The following is a 16,302-nucleotide window of genomic DNA, read 5'->3' as shown; positions in this document are numbered from 1 at the left end:
CTGACAGGTTGGGCAACTCCTCTGTACAGACTTGTTTTGTGAATATTTAAGCGCTTCACCCTTTAATCAAACAACTTATCATTCACACTGACATTAAGGAAACTGTGACAACTGAAATAAAGTTGGCAGTAGTTCATTATTTGCAAATACTGACCTGAGACTGCATATTAGAGTTTTTGCACAATTATATGACTGAACCTGATGTTCCACACTGAGTATTTCTGTAACAAAGTAATGCATTACTGTTTTAACCCTCTTAATGCATTAATTATGTCTACCTCAGTCAAGATTTTTATATAAGTGTTTTTAATCCTCTTTAGGCATGAAAAAAATGCATGCAGTTTTCAACAGAAGAAATATAAATCAATGAACAAAATCACATGAAACTGTAAAAATATTTTTTAAATGCTATTCTATCCTATTTTAATATATCCTAATATTATTTGATGCAATGCAAGAGTACTGAACGTTTCTGACCCCTCAGATATCTGACTGAACCATAAGTAGTTGCATTCTGGGTAATGTTGGCATCAGGTTTTGACAAGGAAGAAGAATGCAAACAATAAAAAAAGACTACATTTCTGGTTCTGCTGCATCGATTTTGTTACTTTTTAAATGTCTGTGGTGACTTTGACAATGTTAAAGGAGTGCTGTGGAGTAGTCTTTAAAAGTGGCAGGAACACATACAAGAAATCCCCAAAACAGCTTTTTTTTTTCACTTTTATGTTGAAGTGTGTCCCTTTCCTTTGTGGATTCAAGCAAACATCTAATCTGAAAAAAAAATAAAATAAAAAAAGAAAGAAATATGGCTTTAAACTGAGCAGCTACAAAGATGTTATTAAAAGATTTGAAACTTTATTCTGCGTGAGAATCTGAATTACAATGTCAGTGTAAATGTAACAGAAAACAAAAAAAAAAGCCTGAGCACAGACATGACCACACAATAACATGTGAGTATTGTTTATGCACGCAAAAATACACAATGAGTTGTAATATTATTATTGTACTATTGTGCTTGTAGTATGGCCCGAGGACAAGAGTCTGTTTACCAATATTACCAATATAAGTTCGAATAGTTTTTCACTTACACCCTGCACTTTCATTCATGTGTTGCATCTTCAGTTGTATTTTAAAACCGTCTTTACCATATTTTATAAAATTTCATTAGATTTTTCTTGAAATATAGTAGTATGTATATTTTATTTATATACTAACATTTTTTAGGGTTTTTCCAAAACATTTCACTTTCCTCCTCTGCAAAATTGTTAACTAAGTTGTCATGTGTCATGATGATGACATTGAAAAGCTTCTGCACAACTCTTTTGTTTTTAAAATTATTGTTTCGAAGAAAGAATATATTTTTGCTTATCGACACAAGAGAATTTCAGGCTTGAAATGTTTTTCGGCATAAATAAAGCTTTATCTTACTGTAGCTTATCTTGTCAAAAGTATTACTTCCATCACAAAAATCTTCAGTTTAGAGGTTTTGAGGTTTTAACAGAACTGTGTAGCAAAGCAGCTCTGTACATTACTGTTTACAGAGTTCTCATTTTCAAAAATCACTACCCCTTTTGTTGTCAGTCAGAAAATTTGCAGACTTGATGAAAGTCTTTGTAACGGAAAAATCTTCTAACCTTGGTTTTGTGCTGATTTTTGCCTCCAGCTGTGAAATGAGCAGACTGTCTGAGGCTGAACACAGCCTGCAGGAATTTTCTCACTCTGTTATCTCGGAGGGGGCCCTCTCCCACGGCCTCGGCCCGGTCCAGCACCCGGCCCTGGTGGCGGTCCGGCTCCTCTCGGCCCCGGTGGTCGGCTCACCGGCCCCCGGGCGTTGGGATTGGGCGATGCCAGAGCCACATCTTTCTGAAGGTTGACGCCTTTCCCGGCTGATCCGGGCTTCGTCTTAGTTGGCTTTGATTCTGGCTCTGGTGGCTTTTCTGTTCAGGCAGAGACATTGATGAATCAGCTGAATATTTAGATTTCCACTCCCATATAAGTTTTGAATTTACAACATTAAAGAGATAGCTGGGGATTTTTGAAGAGGGGCTGCATGAGATACAACTTTAAAAAAGGCCTACTTAAAAAAGAAAATAGTGGACGCTATATTTTGAGTATTTCCACAGCTTTAATTCGCCGTCACACAGCCTTTTCGTTTGGCACTACGTTTCACATCCGCCACCAGTTAACTGTTTGGGTCAGAAAGTCAGGGTGTCTACACATATCAGACACTTGAATTTAATGCTTTTCATGACCTTTTCAAGATCATTTTTAACCAAATTAAAGTCTGATTTTTGGAGAAGTAATTTTGTTTTTATTAAAGCATTGCAAGTATAATAATATAAAAAAATGAATAATAATTAAATCTAGCTTGTACCTTGTAAAGGTTAATATTGTATATGTGGCCCTGTGCAGAGGTAGCTTTTATGCAGAACTGGTTATTAGAGTGAGTTTGGTTAATATACATTTTGCAAACAGGTAAATGCAATTATAAAGGTAAAGAGACTGTCTGATTTAGAGGTAGGTTTAAAGATATGTAACATCATAAAAAGAAACTCAAAGATGGCTAAATAAAATTTGACAAAATGTTTGCAGAAATCAAGACATCCCAAATTAAAATTTGAGTCTCTTTCATAGCTTTTAAGGCCTAATATTTATTAAATTTGATATAAAATATTTTAACATTTTTTAAGGACTTGCAGAAACCCTGGAAAGTGCTGTTACGCGATCCGAACTTCACATTTAAAACAGTCAATACAGCATGTCCTTAGACTGAAATTAGATTTTTTAGAAAGTGTTTTTTTTAAAGTGGCTAAAACGTGTTATGATATCAACCCCTTTATATAGCCGGGTAATGATGAGCTGTGGGGTGCACAGCTGCTCTATTTCTGCAAATCAGGAGTGCCGACTGCCAGCTACTGTCTGTGACACACTGACTGTAAATAAATATCTTTTACAGCCCCAATTCAAAAATCCCAAACTATCCCTTTAATACTTTAATGAATGCATAATGTCTGAAATGTTTATCACAAACCCAAGAATACCATTAGTGTTTGATATCTCGGAGGAATTATAATTTTACCGTATGGAAAAAAGGTAAATTATTGGATTAGTAACAGCTGATAAAATGCTTCTCAGTGTTCGTTTTTGTTTACTGACCAGGCTCAGGTGGAGCAGGGGGGATGAGGGATTTGTTTGGCAGCAGGTCCTCCAGGTCTTTCATGACCTGGTTGGTGCTGTCCGTGTTGTTCCTCCGGTTCTTCTCTTCATCCCGAGCCTGGACAGGCAGAGATGGAGGGGGACACAGACAGAGAGGTGGACAGGAAAAAAAACAAGGAAGACTCATAAATAAACACAAAGTAATCAGGACTGCAGTCAGATAGTGCTTGACCTCATGAGAGTACAGGATAAATGCACCCAAAACGCATTTTGGACAAATTGTGATCCAAGCACGAAAGTATACCAGTAAACTTGGCAGTAATGAACCACTTATGAAGTAACGGCTCGGCAAATAGTGGAGAACAGCCACAACCGGTCCGAGCTGCCGTGTCAACAAAAAATGAAGCACATGAAACTGGCATACAAAAGGGGTACGAAAGGAGTGACGTTCGTTTTTTTGAGCTGGACAGAGTTAACGGATCTCATTCAGAGCTCAGTGTGGAGACACACATTAATATTAATACCCTGTGTAATGTAATCAGGTTAAATCACATCTAGATATAATTCGGATAAGAGATGTATTTTAATGCAAGGTGTAAAGACATGTGAGAAAGGCTTAAAATATTCTATATTTTTGATAGTTAATAAATCTCATGAAAATACCAAAACAAAAGTTAAGTTTTCTTATATTAATACTTTCAGACTTCCCATTCGGTTCCTACTAAAGACAGAAATCTTTAAAAAGTTGCAGTGTGACTGACAGCCATGCTTTGAGCCACGCAGCTGGTATTATTTCAAATACTCGAACATTATGCTGCACTTCTTTCTTTCCAGAAATATTTAGCTCAGTTGTCTTCACTCTTGTGCAGCACCCCACTACTGTGTATGTAAGATTTGGAACAGTGTGCATTTCTTTTAATCCCATTCTCCCAAGACATAAAACTTAAATAGACAGTTCACAGATATGAAGTTTGCATTTTTAGAAATGCTCAGTAGTTTCCTAAACAGTTACTGTAGTTTTTTTTTTTTTTCAAATGTTACTAAAACATGATTAAATAGCGCACTTGATGGTGACGTTTTTCAGCTGCAGATTAATACTCATTTAGTGCCCCAGTCAGTATTACCAGCAGCAAGACTGGTGTGTGTGATGTGAGATTTAGCAGGCAGATGTTTACCATGGCTGTCATCCTGGCTTACAATGTGAATGTGCTTAAAATTGTTAACTAAAACACAAAATACAGCTGAGACAAAGGGGTGCAGTTTGTATAAGCACACAGCACACTATGGCATGAATGCATGGATAAAATGTGGCCAAAGGTTATGTAACAAATGTTCTCACAGTGGCTGGTTTACATACATGAGTCAGTTGTAACCAAAATGAAAGGATGTTTCGCTTGATTTTCATCTTCAGCAGTTAACAGTAAGCAGCTGCAGACTGACAAAAATAACTTAGTTTACTGTGGCACTTAGACTATAAAAGTTTTCTTGCATGTTACTCAATGCATGACGTAAAGTTATGAATCAATCAACACACCTTAAACGTCAATATGACAACTCTGAGCATTTGTTTTTATATAAACTTCAGTGATGAATGGATCTTGAAGCACTGAAAAAATACATGAATTTCAATAATTATGTAAGCTGTGAATATTGTATTTCCTCACTGGGAGAAAAAAAAGTGTCAGAGTGTCATTTTGATGCACTGCAGCAACATTATACCCCTGCGGAGACCCAAGGGAATCTCATTAGTTTTGCAAGTGTGACTTTCAGCACCGTGCTTTGAGCCATGCAGCTCGCATTATTAAAATGATTCGAACAGGAAGCTGCACTTCTTTGTTTTCAGAAATATTTAGCTCAGTAGTCTACAGCTCTGTGCAGCACCCCATTATTGTATTTTATAAGATTTTGAACAGTTTGCATTATTTCTGTCCCTATTTTCTACTTACCATCTGCATCTTCTTCTTTAGCTCCATGTTGGAGTTTTGATAGGCCTTAGACACGGAGTTCAGATAGTAGATGGCCAGTCTGTAAAGGAGAAATGACGCATTGTGTTGATTTAAAAGAGCTGCAAAGACACACACTAAAAAATAAATAATTTGTGAAATCACACACTTGCATACGCGTGTGTGTGTGTGTTCCAGAGATGTGTACATGTGAATGTGCATCTGTTTAAAAATACTGTTCAATATTGGTAAACGTTAATAAGCTTAGAGATATAATTCAACCCAGTGAGTAAAATCATATATATAATCAAATCAGATCAAAGATTAATTTAGGTTCAAAGCTCTGTGTGTGTGTGTGTGTGTGTGTGTGTGTGTGTGTGTTATCCACTGTGTCTCCTACACACTCACACCATGAGCAGCACAGCTGGTATGATGAGCCCCGGGTTGGCTGCGTAGCTGAAAAGCGTCCCCATGAAGGCTGGCAGGTCCAGGTCGATGGTCTCCATGATCACATCGAACATCTTCACCTTCCCACTGCAAACATCAGTAAACGTTATTTAAATCGCATTGTGCTCCTATAACTCATCGTTTGTGCTGAGGTTTTTGCAGTAACCTGAAGGGTCCGCAGTCAAACGAAGGCGGCAGCGTCATGATGGTGTAGACGACAGGCAGCAGACTGAGGAAGAGGATGAGGAGCAGCAGACCCATGTAGAAGTTGTTGGACTTGGAGGCCTTGAAGACTCTCTCGTGGGGGACGTTTGTGGCCATCACAGCCCAGCACTGATAGTACATGGAGCTGAGGAGGCGCAGCACGTTGATGCCGACCAGCCCGGGAGCATAAAACGCACCCATCCTGGAGTGCACGGCAACATGATGGTATGTGATCAGATGATGTGTAAAACATTGTTAATGAGCCTTTGTTAAATTAATTGCAGTGCTGTTATAAATATTTCCAAATTTAAACTGAGTTTCTACTGTTTGTCTCTGAAAATGTGTCTGACATCATCTCATTTCAGCTTTATTTAACCATTTAATAACATTGTTGTTGTAAATAGTTACAAAACATTTCTCTCCTTGTGTGATAATGCAAGTCTCTGTCTCATGAGGGGGCGTGATAGGAGGACGTTAGCAGCTGTGTTGTGAGGCTTCACGAGTCTTAGTTCAAGGCACAGCGGTGCTTTAAACTAATGCTAACATATTAGTTTAGTGTGTCAGCATGTTAATATTTGCAAATTAATTAGCACTAGAAGAGTTGCATTACTGTTGAAGGTACTAAATTCTTCTTTAGCTTTATTTATATTATTTGTATTTACTATGGTTCATTAGTGCAATGGGGCATAGCACAAGGTGACAAATTAGACAAACTAACGAATGTACAGATTTTTTTTATGTTTTTGTCAGTGGGAGAAGCATGTATGGAAAATTTTGGAAAAAATGAACAAGTGTACTAAATATCATGCCAATCAAACCATTAGATGTTGAAACATTTCACTCATTATCTAGCCACTCAGTGATACTAGACAGATGCAGCAACACACACCTAATGCATAAAAAACTTACACACATACACAAGAATACACTTAAAATTGAGTGTGCACAGTGTATGTGTAAAAATAAATTTGTACCAGATCATCCCTTGATTGAAGACCAATCCAAGCACATTACCACTGATGTCAAACTCTCCATATGACGGCTAAAAGTGAACAGAGACAAGGCTTACTTATCAAATGAAATCACTAATGATACAGTTTAATTTGCAATTTTAACTTATTCAATATACATAACAGTTCAATACGTCCCCCAGATCAGCAGGTAGAAATCTGGATTGAAGATAAATTGCTAGATTACGTCAAAAAACACACAATGCAGTGTTGAAATGTGGAAATGTGGCTATGGAAAGCTGTGACACACCCAAAGCAAACCAGTGAAATTAAAATGCTTCAGCTGTCAGACTCACAAATCCAGCCTCCAGGTCCCAGCACCAGCAGTAGTTCAGGAAGCGAACGATGACAGCTCGAGCAAAGTCACCGATCAGGATGGTCAGGTAGGACACCTGGATGTCCGACACTGTCAGCTTCACAAACTCCTGAAACGACACAAATGTGAAATGAGAACACGAGTGTTTGTGCCTCAGTTTGTCTGACAGCGTGACGTCTCGTGATCTCGTTTCACAAACGTTTTGGCAGAAAGTGAATCATGTTAGCTTCTTCGGTCCTGGAAGAGGGATCCCTCCTCAGTCGCTCTTCCTGAGGTTTCTACCATTTTTTTTCCCCCGTTACAGGTTTTTTTGGGGGGGAGTTTCCTTAGATGATGTGAGGGTCTATGTCATATGCTGTAAAGCCCTCTGAGGCAAACCGTGTTTTGTGAAAATGTGTTCTATATATAAAATTGACTTGACTTGACTTTTTCTAGTGACCGCAAAGTCTGTTTTTTCATCAGAAATTGTTACACGTCAAAAATAAATGTGACCTCACGTTATGTCAATCACGTTTGCAGTCCAGGTATAATCGGGTTATTCGTAATTCATTTACCATTTAAGATCAAACAAACTAAAAAAATCGTTTTTCATCTTAAACCAAAAACAGACAAAACAGAACCTTTTTTCCTTTTATCTTTCAAAATAAAATAAAAAAACGAGTTGGAGAATTGATCAGCACTGGTGAAGGTTTTTTGCTTTTTAAGCAACTTTGATTTGAGAATCATTTGAGTCTCTGATTTGCAAAATGGGTCAAATGGCGACACAAAATTGCTGATTTTTTTTGTAAATAATTCTAGTAGAATAACAGCAGTGAAACTGACTAAAAATATGTAATATATAACGATCTATGGATGTCAATCATTTGGAAATACTCATGGCTTGTGTTTCTGTGTCACATAAAAAAGTAAACTCGTTGTCATTACTATGCCGACGGCGGTCTCCCAGCAGGGTCCTCTGATGACATCAGCAGGGTTCATAGGGGGCGGAGTGGCCTCTGAGTCATTGACCATACGTGAGTAGTTGGCGTAGTACTCCTTCAAGGCCCAGATGGAGGCGTTTTTAATGGACTCCTCTTCCTCCAGCTACGAGGCAGAGAGACGTGAATCAGTTAACATTCATACAAGTTTTTATTTTTATTTCTACTGAACACGGGAGCTGCTGGTCCGCCACTGCCTCCATCAGTTAGTTTGTGTTTTTGTGTCACTTTGGTGATTTACAGGGTGAATTTGGATTCACCAAAGTCCCACGAAAACTACAGAAAAAGAAACAGTCATCTGGAAAGTGGAATACTCCTCTCAGAGACTGTGTGCTTGGTGATACCAGTTACACTCCTCTGGAAAGCAGAATCTCACTTATTTAAGGTTAGTTTTTTTTTTATAGTTTAGTGTTTTTATTGGTATTTTAAGGAAGAGAGGCAAGTCAGAATTTTTTTTCAGGTGATCCATTTTGTAAGTTAAAAATAAAAACATTTTTTCATGTGTGAAATAGAGTGAATTAGTGCAAGAAACATTTCTTTTTGCGAGAATTTTTGGCAAGAAAAATAAGTTTTTATCTCACAAAAAAATAGAAAAATTATTGCAATTTTTCTTCCACTCTGTTTCACACATTAATTTTTTTTTTTTTTTTAAATTAGAAAATGGATCACCATAAATGTGGGCCGTAAATTGAGTATCACTGCACTAGAGGACAGATCAGAGTGTCACCAAAATACGAGGACATGGTGGTTTCTTAAGAAAAATGCGTGTATATTGCTCTGATCCAAAAAGGCGTATGAACAGACAGATTGATTTAATGACTGATCGGCCAAATGATCAACATTTCTATCTTTAAATCAACATCCGGATGCCAGCAGCAAAATTGTAATGCTTTTATATACAGAAGTAAAAAAGTTTAAAAAGAAAATGAGTTTTGGCAAAGTTATCATCATCAAGGACACCTGAGGACATTTGTGGGACACTGTCTCACACACACGGTGGTGCCATACCTTGGTGTTGACCTCATCAAACAGGGCGAACAGAAAGGTGTAAAGGTTTCCTAAGAAGAGGGCAAAGATGCGTCCGAGCTGCCACTTGAGGGCGATTCGAGGATGGTAGTCCTCGAGCTCAGCGATGGTCTCAAACAGAGGAGGACACACCAGACCCAGCAGAGACATGATGATCTCCAGCTGTCCAAAACAGTCACAATCACCAACAACATCTTCACCTAACTATTTAATAACACCATTTTATTTGTCTTTATTTGCGTTTCTATCTCTAGTAGCACTAACAGCAGGAGTGTTACACCTAATAGTAGTTATAATAAAAAGGTTCTTGTTCTTCATTTAGCATCCTATAAACGTGTTTATAATTAGAAAGCGTGTGGACATCATTACCTCGTTCTTCTCGTACCAGCTGAGGTCGTCCCTTGTGGCGAACTCCTGAGACCTTTTCACCACAAAGTAGATGAGATATCCGCTGCCGCCGAGGCTGCAGGTGATCAGGAAGTTCGCCAGGACTCTGAGGAATCGCCGCAGGTGAATGTTTTCATCCTTCTGGTTCTCCTGCTCGTCCACGATGGACTCCTGTTCTTGTCAAAACAGGAACACAAAGGATTATTAAGCTGAGACCTTATTTCAGTGAGCTCAAACGGAACCACGCAACCACTGAAAAATACAGCGCACATGCATGTATGTTTCTCGTAAAACTGTTGCCATTGGTTACCTTGAAGCTTGTTGTGATGGAGGCGTATTTGTTGTCAGCGGTCTCTGAGTTTCCTATGAGGTAATCCCAGCTGGTGAACATCTTCCAGGCAAATGTGAACTCTCCTTCGTCTCCGTCGCCGCCACCGACATCAGCGTTCTTGGCCATTCTGGAAAAAAAACAACACGGCCTTCTTAATGAGCACAAAGGCAAACAAACCTGCACATTACCAAAATAACAAACCAGCACATTCACACACTTGTTTTATCTTGATGACTTGAGCATTATGTATTCTAATATTGTTTTTAGTGTAATTATGACGCACTTTAATGCACTTTATATTGAACATCATTGTGCTGGTCAAGATGGCAAAACCCAAGAATTTTGCTCCTTTTATATTTTTCAATATTAAATAATGCAACAATAAAGTGAATCTATGTCTATTCGACTTACAGCTCATGTCTTTTTTTCCTGTCACATTTGTAAACTTAAATCAAGTCAAAGTTAACAAACAAACATCTCAACTCAGTTAATTCAAATGCTCAAATCTAAACTGGAGCTTGATGTTTTCCACAGCTCAGCATGAAGATGCTCATGTTGCTCAGTGGTGGTTGAAGCAGCGTGGCGGAGACAGAAAGTGAATAAGAAGCGACCGTAGGAGGGATATGCTGCTGCAGACTCACGTGCGGATCACGACCATCAGGCTGTAGCCGAAGGTGCCGATACCGACCATGAGGTAGGACAGAGGCAGCCTGAACTTGAGCAAGCCGATGGTCCTCTGGTCGTTGTAATATCCGTAAAACAGGACTGAATATTTGCAGTAGCCCTGAGAAAAGAAGAAGTGCTGTCATTATTCACTTATTTTATCTCTCATCTTCTTTTAGTGACTATGTTCATTTGTGGAGCGTAGTTATGTTGCCAGAATTCTCTCAAAAAGCAGGTTTATATCTCAGAAAACATTCAAAAAAATTAAATTTCAAATTTAAAAAGTGGGGTTTTATGAAGAGCAAACCATTGATAATGTTACATCTCAGTTATCAAGAGACAAAGAAGACAAAGAAGTTTTCTTTAAGGTGAAAAGAAGGCAACCTATGAATTTTCTTGTCACGCTGATTTTCTTTGTTTTTGGGGCTCTTTATCATCAGTAAATACATTAGGCAAATGTACTGAAACCAGTGGACATATTCATACCATCATACGTCAGACTCACATTGAAGTCCATGAGGACGGAGTAGTCCTGAGCCGTGTCCTGCTCTGCTCTGGGTACAGTCTTCCGAGGAATAGACCCGTAGGGGAGACCCATCAGAACCTGGAGAAGTATTTATTTAAATAATTTATTTAAAATATCACTCTTTAGGAAAGCTTTCCTCCCGAGAGAGACCAGCCTGTGAAAGTAAAGCCGGCAACTCGATCCTTTTTTATTTTTTTCTCTTTAACATTTAGCAAAAAGCATATGTTTGCTGTGTTTTTAAGCATTTTAATTTGACTTGCATTTACTTTATGATAATAAAATGATTGAATTCATGACATAAATTCACCTCAGGGATGACCACCAGTCCAAAGGTGAATCCAAACAGCACCAGGTTCATGCCGTACATCCAGCGCAGGAAGATGAAGTAAGACGCCACAGACGACCCAAAATGACCTGAGGATGTAAGGATGATTTTAAGCTCAGCATATGTCCGCTGGGAGTCGCTGTTCAGCTGGTAAACACGGCTGTGTGTACTCACTTTCTACTTCTTTAATCTTCCTCTCCCAGGGGATACAGGCTGTTCTGAAATTCTCAAAATCCCTCTGAAACTTGATCCATTTCTGGGATTAAAAAACAACAACAGTGATATTTTAAAGAAGGAAAACACACAGAGACACAAATACAAGAAGAAAGCACAGAAAGGATGTTTGAATTTTGTGGCTTACCTTTGTCATCATCACTTTGTAAGCGTACCACTTCCTGCCTTTGCCTTTGCCCAAAGCTCCTTCAAACTTATCCACAAATTCTTGAGCCTCCCTGGAAAAAAATAACATCACATGTGAGATAAAGAGCTAAATAAACTTATGTTTTCCACAATCATTTTTCCTCAGGAGCCATAATAATAAAGATTTCACATGACTAATCATCTCAAATGCAAATATTTTGGGGGGAAGTAAACATTTTTGAATGCATGCTGACTTTCATAATGTGAACAATTAAAAGTTTCCTTTACTAAGTGTTTCATATGTGCCAGCATGTAAAATATTCCCTAAGCATTTCACCTACAAATTAAATTAAGTAAAAATGATGTATGTTTGTTTTGATGTAAGACATTACTTCAGATGAACGAGCCTCCGCTTCATCCTCCACGGCTTGTTTCTGATGTTGGCGATCAGTTTCTTCTTCTCCTCCACCTCCTCCATCAGTCGGGCCATCTCTCCCTCCGACATGGACTCCTCCTCCTCAGAGTCCGTGTTGGAATCGGTGGAGCTGAAGGAGGAAAGAAAAATGGAAAAGAGAGAGTTTGATGAGGCAAACACATTTTTGATAACTTGTTTCACTGCTTCAGGCCAAAAACGATATAATCGAAAAAATAAACAGAAATAATAATAATTATTATTATTATTAGTGGAAGTAGTAGTAGTAAGTAGTAGTAGTAGTAATAGGAGTACTGTCTACAAGCGAAACTTCGTTGCAGGATTATTATTTATTATTAGTAGCACTTTTTCTCAGATTATTTCCTTGCTTTGGTGTGTTTTCCTTTCTTTTCCACTTTGCAGTAGTAGTTTTCTCATACTTTTTACTAATTTCTTGCAAATTTTAGGGTCATTTCTTTTAAAACAATTTTCTAAGTCAACTAATTAATTTGAAAATTATGGGACATTTCTTGGCAAGTTGCTCATTGACTATTTCGCTGTGTTTTCAGAAGAATTCAAACAAATTTGCTCAGGTTTTAAAGAGTTAAGTACTTGTGAAGGTGTCTGAATAGAGCACAAGAAAAGTGATGTTGATCCCAGTTTCAAAAGGTTAAATTGTCCATTAATGTAATTTAAAGTGTAGTTTGGTTGATGTTAAAAGAACTAAATTAGGCAGGTATGTGACTTCTCACCTGTCGTCCTTTTTCTTCTTCTTCTTCTTGTCTTTGTCGTTGTCCTTGTCTTTCCCCTTGTCCTTCCCTTTGGCATCCCCCTTCTTACCCTTACTGTCCTCCTCCTCCTTCCCTCCTTTCTTTCCTCCTCCCTTCTTTCCCTTCTTTCCTTTCCCGTCGTCGCTGTCCTCCTCCTCGCTGTCCTGAGCTTTGCCTCCTTTCTTCTTCTTGGCTGCTCCTTTCTGCTTCCTCTTGGGAGCCTCATCCTCGCTCTCATCATCATCATCATCGTCGTCACCGCCACGCTTCTTGGCCGGCTTCCTCTTGTTTGCTCCTCTGCGCCCTCTGGGAGCTTCATCCTCATCTTCCTCATCTTCGTCCTCGCTGGCTGGCTTCTTCCCTCTTCCCCTTGCACCTCCTCTTCCAGCTCCCTGTCGTCTGTTTGTTCTCCTCTGGGTGGCGCCGTCTACATTGATAGCACACAAAACGCACAAATTTGGATTTCTTGTTGTTAGATTAGAGAATTTTTCTTTTCGGTGCTGTGACGTCGTTTATCCACTCACCGTCACTGTCGGTCAAATCTGCATCAATCTCTATCTCAACTGAGGAAAGACACAAAAAAAACACAATTAATTCTACAAGTAACGAGCAGCTGTCAGCATTAACGCAGTAATCACGATGTCATTAAAGTCCATATATAACTTTTTTTTTTGTCTTTAAGAGGCTTCACTGGGTTAAGTTTTAGAGTGATGATACTGGTGTCTTCTGATGACGTGAGAAATCCAGTGGTACCAACGATGTCATGCTAGCTTCTTCAAGTTAACCCTTTAAAACCTGAGCACATTGGCTTGATCTATTTTAAAACACATGGAAAAACAACAATGAAAGAAGAAAGACCCAAAAGTGCAAAAAAAATAACGGTTATTTTTAAAAATTAAACTAAACAACACAAAAAAATAAAAATAAGTTATTTTGTCAAAGTTACCTACTGTAGCTTTAAAGGTTGGAAATAATAAGAAGTCTTAAAGATCAATAACAAAATACAGCAATAATTTATGCTCATATATAAAGTAAAGCACATTTTACCACACAAATTATTCTTACAATGAATTTTTCACGATACTAAAAAAACACTTTTTCTCTTCTGAAATGAACCAGGCTGCTTGACAGATTATTATAACTTATAAAACAATGAATTCTCCAGCCCTCTTTTAGGGCGATTAGTTTGCTGTCATTTTTATGTTGTCATTTCAATTTCTGTGAGTTTACATTTGTTTTTCTTATAACATTGTGAAATTTTAACCTTTTTTTAAAATTATTTTTCTAGGTTGGTTGTTTTTGTTGCCTCTCCCTGCACTGTATCAGGGCTCATACTGAGAGGGGCAAGTCAAATTCAAGGACTTCAAAGTACTTTTCCAAGCACTCTTTTCTATTTTCAATGATAAAATCATTTTCTCAGCAAACAGTGAGACTGTTTTGCCAGGTAGTGAAACATCCTGGTGGCAGCTATCTACTGGTCTTTACCAACCCACTGGTTCTCATACCAGCACAGCGGTTCTTGGCTTCCTAGTTTTAAACATTTTGCTAATATGTTTTATAAAAGATTTAATCCTTCACTTCAAGTACTTTTTCAAAGACCAAGTTAAAACATGTCTGATTTTCAAGGTATTTCTGTACTTAAATTTTTGAGCGCCAAATTCATTCAAGCACCTTGTGTGAACCCTGCTGTAACTGTTATTTTTGGTATTTTAAATTGTGCAAAAATTTAAAAAAATCTAACATTCAACTCACCATCATCCGTATCTCTTTTTCTCTGCATGATGAAAAATAAAAAGTCCTCTTTGTTCTCTGCAGCGTCCGCTCAGTCTAACCCTCCGCAGCAGGTCGGCTCTTCTCCGCCTCGGCTCCCCGCCAGCATCCAACTCAGGTATCTGACAGTGCCGTCACTATGACGACTGCTGCATGTGACCCGCTCTCGACAGGTGTTCCCTCGGTAGCTGCAGTAAATTTGGGAAACTGAAGGTGATCCACTGTGGCTTTAAAAAACAGAAAATGAAGGGTTATTCTCTAGGAGATGGGGCGTATTTTATATTTTATTATTTTAACATCAGAAGTGCTGATGTATACAGCTGTGGGTCATATCAGGGGTTCATATACAGCCTTTAACTCTTAAACGTGAAACAGCATTCAGTGTGGCTCTGTTTATCGAGGCTTGATAGTGTGCTTTGTTTTTCCTAAATAACCAAAGGACCACATCATCTGGAGTGCCTAGAGACACTCTCACTCGCCTTGTTATTGGAGACAACACACACACACAGACACACACACACAAGAAGAAGACCAGACAGCCTAAAGATTTAATGAAGGTTTAGGTTTCTCTGTGCGAGGCTCATTAGGCAAACAGTAAATACCCCGAGTTGACCTTGAAGTTGCATTATTGTTTTGTTTTGGCGTTTTCAAAGGAAACACAGCAGCAGGTAAAGAGTCGGCAAACCTGCAGCAGAGACTGACAGCAGCTGACTGTGTGTGCAGAGCTGGAAACCGTACGGACAAACACCTCATAGCCTCATTGAATAATAGAGTGGAGCTCATTTTTCACATCCAAAATGATTCCATTACACGGTTGGCAGTTCCTACAGGTGAGACGCGGATCACACCTTTCAGACTCCTGACGGTGTACAGGTGAGGTGTGCTTGAGGTGACACACCTGTTGCAATCCTGCCCACCTGTTTAGGGAATATAAACACAGGTGGATCATATGTTAAAAAATAAATATGACAGCATAATTGTATTTATCTATTTATTTAGAATTTTATTTTTAGAGAGATAATGCACATCAATGAACTGTGCCAGTGTAAGCCAAAGGCTAATTCTCAAGTGCTGTCCTTAAGCCGGCTGTTATAATGGCCACTACAATTGAAAGACATAAAAGCATGCAAGCAATTCAAAGCATGAATGAAAACATGACTGTAAAAATAAGCCAAACAGAGAGCACGGAAAAAAGCACGCAACAATTCTACATGACAGAACATAAGCAATGAGCCTGCAGACACAGTATGTACAACGAAATGTAAAATTTAGCAAAGAAAAGATTTATTAAAAGAAAAAATTCTCACAAAAAAGGAAACTAAATTCTCACAAAAAAAGTAGACAACCAGAGGAAAACCAGACTTAAAGCAAAAATTATCTATAGTCTCTTCCAAGCCAGACGCCATTGACAAAAACAGCAATTTTACCTCACTGAACATACTAATGAAAAAGTTCATTATAATAAGTAACATTTATGTATGTATTTTTTATTACTTCTCTGTAAATTTTATTCTTTTTTTTTTTAATTGACCTACTATTTAGTCTGTAAAATGCCAAATGACCTCAGTGCAGTCTCATCTCTCGAGCATTTATTTTCCTCCTAAAATCTGGACACATTCGTGATCTTGACACCCATTTCTACACGCCTGCATGTCTAAAAACCCATCAGATGCTTCTAA

General features: G+C 38.3%; 1 protein-coding gene across 1 annotated transcript; it reads right to left on the bottom strand.

The window, feature by feature from the left end:
- Positions 1-1,462: 1,462 nt before the first annotated feature.
- Positions 1,463-14,633, bottom strand: tmc2a (transmembrane channel-like 2a). The gene is made up of 20 exons (XM_042509704.1): positions 14,606-14,633; positions 13,378-13,416; positions 12,836-13,280; positions 12,064-12,216; positions 11,673-11,763; positions 11,486-11,567; positions 11,294-11,400; positions 10,966-11,064; positions 10,439-10,581; positions 9,777-9,924; positions 9,449-9,637; positions 9,062-9,241; positions 8,001-8,159; positions 7,057-7,185; positions 6,725-6,792; positions 5,713-5,952; positions 5,508-5,633; positions 5,103-5,181; positions 3,157-3,274; positions 1,463-1,937 (listed from the first exon to the last, which is right to left on the bottom strand). Exons 1-20 carry the CDS (start codon positions 14,631-14,633, stop codon positions 1,723-1,725), a joined length of 2,838 nt encoding a protein of 945 aa, XP_042365638.1. The 3' UTR covers positions 1,463-1,722.
- Between the last annotated feature and the right edge of the window lie 1,669 nt (positions 14,634-16,302).

The sequence above is a fragment of the Plectropomus leopardus genome, chromosome 20 (genome assembly GCF_008729295.1).
Source record: "Plectropomus leopardus isolate mb chromosome 20, YSFRI_Pleo_2.0, whole genome shotgun sequence".
In the NCBI taxonomy this organism is placed as follows: Eukaryota; Metazoa; Chordata; class Actinopteri; order Perciformes; family Serranidae; genus Plectropomus; species Plectropomus leopardus.
This window is presented reverse-complemented; position numbering and strand designations above follow the sequence as displayed.

Bases quoted from the DNA above. Each gene is read 5' to 3' on its own strand.
- tmc2a (XM_042509704.1), bottom strand. From the start codon at position 14,633: ATGCAGAGAAAAAGAGATACGGATGATG. The intron at 12,217-12,835 runs GTGAGAAGTCAC...TTCCTCCTTCAG, and splicing joins AAGAAGAAAAAGGACGACAG to CTCCACCGATTCCAACACGG. The intron at 7,186-8,000 runs GTAATGACAACG...GTGTCGTTTCAG, and splicing joins GGGAGACCGCCGTCGGCATA to GAGTTTGTGAAGCTGACAGT.